At 39.0% G+C, this 6000-nt stretch overlaps 1 protein-coding gene across 7 annotated transcripts in view; it reads left to right on the top strand.

The window, feature by feature from the left end:
* lhx5 (LIM homeobox 5) overlaps positions 1-4813 on the top strand; it is a 57073-nt gene extending 52260 nt beyond the window's left edge. For all 7 annotated transcript variants that reach the window (XM_082540936.1, XM_082540937.1, XM_082540941.1 and 4 more), the window contains one exon: positions 2819-4813. In XM_082540936.1, coding sequence (XP_082397062.1) covers positions 2819-3168 — 350 coding nt within the window. In that variant the 3' untranslated portion in view covers positions 3169-4813. The remainder of the gene's footprint in view (positions 1-2818) is intronic.
* The last annotated feature ends 1187 nt before the right edge of the window (positions 4814-6000 follow it).

Consider the following 6000-nt stretch of genomic DNA (forward strand, 5'->3'; position numbering starts at 1 on the left):
GCTTAAAGCTCAATATACAACCTTGGGAACAGCTATAGTCTGTCTTAGTTATTAGATTAAATCTTCCTGTCTGCAACATTAAATCTCAAAAAGTACAAATACAAACCCTTTTTCAGGTCGACTGCTGTATATAGGATATGAGCTCCCCTGAAAACACGATTTGCAACATTTTGGGTGGTCTCTAAAATACTGACAATATACTACTGTTGCGATTCTGCATGTAGAATTAAGCTATTATATTGCATGACTACGTGCAATCACAGTTTAATGTGAATTCTTATGGGTGGATTTGTTTCCTTCAGTCAGAGCTAGCATTTTCTTTTCCACTGTTTGTGCTGAGCTGGTCAAAAGAAGTCTTTGTGCTAAGCTAAGCTGAGTGGAACTGCCCTTTGGTGATTGCATTACATCTATGAGACAACCTCAAGAGTAGCATGGGCTGCCCTTAATAATAGCCTTGGCAAGACGAGTGTTCATCTTAAAGACCATAGTTGTTGCCAGTTTAAAACACTAAATGCACCATACACACTACATGCAAAGAAGTTACAGGGAGTTTGCAGGGTTGATTCAGTAAATGGTTGCCGGCTTCATATCTGCTACATTATTTGATATGTTTAAATTTAGTATAGGTTTCTCATTTGTAGCCGAGACCAGAAGGTCATATTTTGTGTTTCGACTGGCAGATTTCCAGGTACTCTGGATCAAAAGACCATCTTATAAGCGATGATAATCCCTTAGAAAGTTGTTTTAATTATGCAGTCAACAGGGATAGTCTTTGGGGATGTCACTGTTTATTTTTGACACTCAAAACTCTTCTTCTACTATGGGAACCAGAAACAAAATTGTGCTGTAGAAGTACGAGCGAGGAAACAAAGAGATGTCTGAAACCTCTAAGAGACATAAGCATGCCAGTCAGTGTCATAGGTTAACCAGGAAATATTTATTTATCCAAGTATGCAATGAAGAACATCTTTGAAAGCAACAAAATCTGTTATTAATGTGTCAATTGTTTGCTCTTTGTTCGCTTTGAAGTGAACGCCAGGAGAAGGTGCAGACATTTTCGGCAAGACGAACCACGACCTGGCTCAGAGTGTTATAGAGGAAGCATTTTAAACATGAAGGTTCTGCAACAGATATATTTTTAGCCATTCTGTATGATGCATCTAGTTTGCACTTTCTGCACTATAAGAGTAAATCTACTCTTATAGGTGTAACAACATGTTGCACAAAAATCTGTGCAATCAAAAGATTAATTCTATTGATGACAAAATATTTGGCTTTTTTTAATAATGTGACTAACGGTCCAAAAAGTCACAATGACCTGCTTTCATTTCATGATTATCACAGTAATGAAAAATTCACTTGTAACCATAAGCTAATCTATAACTTTGCTGTTTGTTGTATTTTATTTATTGGGAATTAATTAGCCTTCAAGTGGCTGAATAGGGTCATGACTGAAATCTTTCCCACCACATATTGTTGATCTATTTACAACTTGTTGTAGTTTATGTATAAAATATTTTTAATAATATATTTTTTTCTGTTAATTATGGATTCCTGGCTAACAGAGCTAGAGTAGAAAGATTAACTACTGTAGAAGCATTAAGGCGAATACTCAATGCCCAAAGTGCTGATGGAGATGAATGGGTTAATGCTGTTAATTCATAAAAATGACTGAAACCCATAATTATTTACATTAGAAATTCTGAGAATGTCAAATAAATGAAAGAGTACAGGTATGCTGAATGACCTCACTCGGTCATTTTCATAATTAGGTAGTTTGGTTGCATGAGGGTTGAAGTCCAAAAGCAAATTCAAGGTTGTGGCAAGAGATTTGGGAAATAAATGTGTACAAAAACATACAGAATGAGCAGTTATACAGTTATTTATGATACTAATCTAATACAATATTAACATAACATTGATAATAAACCTTTAAATATCATGGTTGTCATCGGGGCTTTGCTATCGTGACACTGGATACAAACACAGTGGGAACATGGCAAGATGGAGTCACGCTGACACGATGCTGAAAGCACGATGTAGTGGACAAAACAGTGGAGAGAGGTATAAATAAAAAGGAGAAATAGCATGAAAAAAAGATTTCTAACGACATTTTAATGCCATTCTCCTTTTCTAACTTTTAACATCTGAGCTGTTCTTGCTAATTTTGCTTTTTTATTTTTTACTTTTTCAAAATTGATTTTGTGTCGTGAAGTGTTGGTCAGATGAAATGAATAAAAAGATGTCAAACTGTGTGGGACATCTGGTGTTGACCTCTGACATTTCTTTTTGGACTGGTTGAATAATAATAAAAATAGCCATCAAATAATTCTTTGCTGAGTGATCAACACTAAAGTAGAGAAACCACCCGTAGTTCAGCAAATAACCACAACCCAGTAATGTAGAAGCAAGCGACAGCGCTGGTGTTTGTCATCAGACCTGACAGAGAGAAGCAGCCGACAGGACATGGCAGGGCTGCAGGGAAGCTGGAATCTCATTTTGGAATTTCTCATCCAAATCCAGAAGTTTCTGTAGGGGAATCCATCGAGGTACACGCATGGCTGCGAGCTGAATGAGGGAGAGGGAGATGAATGCACTGTGTAAGAGGCGAGAGAACTGAGGTGGAGAGGTGTGGAGTTGTTTATACACTCAAATGAGGCTGTTGGAGACCGGTTGGTTGGGAATTGGACATGATCAATTTCACCACTTAGGTAGGGGTGGAGCCGTGTGTATAAATGTAGACTGCTTGGGGGAACTGTAAGTGTTTTATGTATCTGATAGAAAGTCTAACCACATGTCTTCTCTTCTTACACCACAGAATACCAAGGTGACTATTATGGACCAGGGAGCAACTACGACTTCTTTCCCCATGGCCCTCCATCATCACAGGCTCAATCTCCAGCTGACTCCCCCTACATCCTGGGCTCTGGTCCCGGAGCGATGGAGGGTTCAGGCCACCACCCGTCAGATGACCAAAGGTTCACGGACATGATCTCCCATGCGGAAACTCCCAGTCCAGAGCCGGGCTTACCAAACTCACTTCAGCCTGTCCCGGGGGAGGCATTCGGGGGTGGGCCCAGTCCTCCTTTCTCCTTGGCCAGTAATTCCAGTTACAGCGCTCCAATGTCCCACCAAGGCCAGGAGATGGGAGAAACCACCGCTTGGTAAAGGACAAAAACACAGGGACCATTGCCTAGGCTGAATGTCAGCCTAGTTAATTCAGGAGATGAATTAAAAAAACAAACAAAACAAACAAAAAAAAAAACCATTGTGGGGTGAAAATTACAGCTCAGATTTTTATGGACTGATTTTCACAACTGATGAACTGATGGACAGAATCAAGAATGGGATAGCTTGTAGGAGAACGTAATATTTGCTGCCCAGTAGACACTCCAAAGCATATCCCTTCCTGGATTACTGGACTTGAAATATATATATTTAAAAAGAAAAAAAAATGCGATTCCACCCAGCAAAAATGCTTCTCGCCTTCCCCTTGACGTTAACGACGGTATCATCTAATAGGGAGAAATGCCAAAGGGGACATGTTTAGTTCTCTTAGTTTCTCACCACCTTCTTTAAGACATTGCTTCAAAGCAGTATTAGTTTCCATTCTGTTGCTCTTCAATGCCACTTCACGCTCAGCATAACAAAGGAGCCGGTTTTGATACATGCTTTAATGTTCATCTACAAACACGCCTGTTTCAATCGAGGCAGCTTATTTTAAACATTCGCCAACATGTCAAATCAAAAGCTGCCACTTGATAGACACGCTGACACCTCCAGCACGGCACTGACATTCTCTAGCCCACGTCTCAGCTATAAGTCCCTTAATGCACACAAAGCGTTCTTGATCATAGCTCAAAAGAAGGATGTCTATACCATTATTCAAAACACGGACACAATTATACAGACACTTGTACCCACACACACACACATACACACACACGGACAAATCTCACACCCATCGAAGCGGCCCTGATAGTTCTGCTCTGCACACTGCTTCACCTGACCTTCCTTTTGTTACTGTCCCTTTTAAAAAACATGTTTTAATGGAATTGATTTTCAAAAGAACATTGAACCCATAATGGAGAATGTCCTTCAACAGCTGAGGTCTCCTTCCTCTAAAGAGAGAAAACAAAAGAGGGGGCAGACAACATCTGTGACATTACCGCTGTCTGCTCCGAAGCACTCGTTGCCATCTAGTGGCCACATTTTTAAGGCACAGAGAATTAAAATAAGCTCAAAAGCGGCAGACTCGGGTTGTGTGTGTGTGTTTGTGTCTATCACTGTGTGTGTGAACATCTTTGTGCTTCAAAGGACAAATTCTCTGCATTTTATTTCAGACCGATCAGGGCCAAGTGTCACCACAGCTGCTATTTGAAAAGTCCGCCTTTGTGAAAACATATTAAAAGAAAGAATGATTATTTTTTGTCTCTCAATTCCTAATTTCAACTCCATGTCATTCTTTACTCTCTCAGCTCAATCTCATCTCTACACAAAATGTCTCAAACAGACCACATCTAACACGAGGAATGCTGTTTTTTTCTGCAATGAGTTAGCTCTACTTGAAATTTTGTTTTCAGATCGTCTGTATTTCCTTTCAACATTGTTTCAGATGTAGGAAGAATGTGTCTTTTTTTCTGTTGTATGGAGATATTCTTGGATACAGGACTGAGTGGGAGCTTGTCTGTGTCTTTCTGAACGCTTGCGAGTGTGTATGCTTGTTCGTGTGTGTGTGTGTGTGTGTGTGTGTGTGTGTGTGTGTAGATTTATGGGGGGGAATTGGGGCAAGGCTGTATTATTTCTATGTAAATAGCACTGGTAATAAAACCTTCTCTTATAACTTGAAGATCTGGTTTCTTGTTTAGTGTCGTCACACATCTTTTCTTTAATTTGCTGTAAAGCAAAGCAGTACTAGCATGATTTCAAAGCAGCCATAATTTGCTTTAGCTACTCATTAAGTTTGAGAGAACAATATTGCACTCTTAACTCAGCTACACCTGTTTAGCATTTACTGTGCTGATAATGATTACAATAAGAAAAATGATTAGCTTGTTAAAATTATGCATTACAGTAAAACTAACAGCCCAATAAAATACAAAGCAGTTCATATTAGCTTGATCCCAATCAGCTATAACACATATATCTTTGTTAGGACATTTTATAAAAAATTAATCAGTTGTAACACTTTTGATGTTACTGATACTGCTGAGGACACTTATGGATAAATTCAATTTTAGGGTGGTTGCCAGCCTCAACACATGCAAGAATTCACTGCAATGCAGTGGCGAGCACTTTGACTACTTGTTTTACCAATTGTGTTTATCGTGTGTGGATTAAATGCACATTTATTTACTTTTTCAACTATGAGGTTAGAAACACAACATTAGCATTTGATTAGCTTACAAAAATTGCCGTGATGAATATCTTACCCATATGGAAACGATATATATAAATCTTATAAAGTTTGTATCTGTCTTGTGTGAAACTTGTATGAAAAGCATACAAGAGTGAAAATAGATATAAGATCCCTTGAAAAGTTATATAAATGAAACTTGTATGTTTTGGATACTTACTAAAACAATATATGAAAGTAATGAGAAAGTGGCCACTTTCATGAGTAAATGAAGTAGGCCACATCTTATGCAAGTCTTTTGTAAGTTTTTACTATTTCTTTTCCATACTGGTAGCTACCAGCTACCAATAACCAGCTAGTTGGTAACTTGACTCTCTCTGATATCTGCTGTTCCAGTGGGTTTGTGAGGGGTTGTTCACTGCTAGCTAGGGGTGCAACGATACTCGTATCGATATTGAACTGTTCGATACAGTGTTTTCGGTTCGGTACGCATATGCATCGAACAATACAAAATTTTAATTTATTTTATCAACTTTTCTTCTGACGATGCTGTCCGTGTTGAGAGCTCAGTGGATCTGCATTCGACTACTCCGCCTAGGCTGCACTGTCGAGCGCAGATCCACTAAGGGCAGCGCAAGCTAGCA

This window comes from Aulonocara stuartgranti, assembly GCF_965226115.1.
Source record: "Aulonocara stuartgranti genome assembly, chromosome: 7".
Taxonomy (NCBI): Eukaryota; Metazoa; Chordata; class Actinopteri; order Cichliformes; family Cichlidae; genus Aulonocara; species Aulonocara stuartgranti.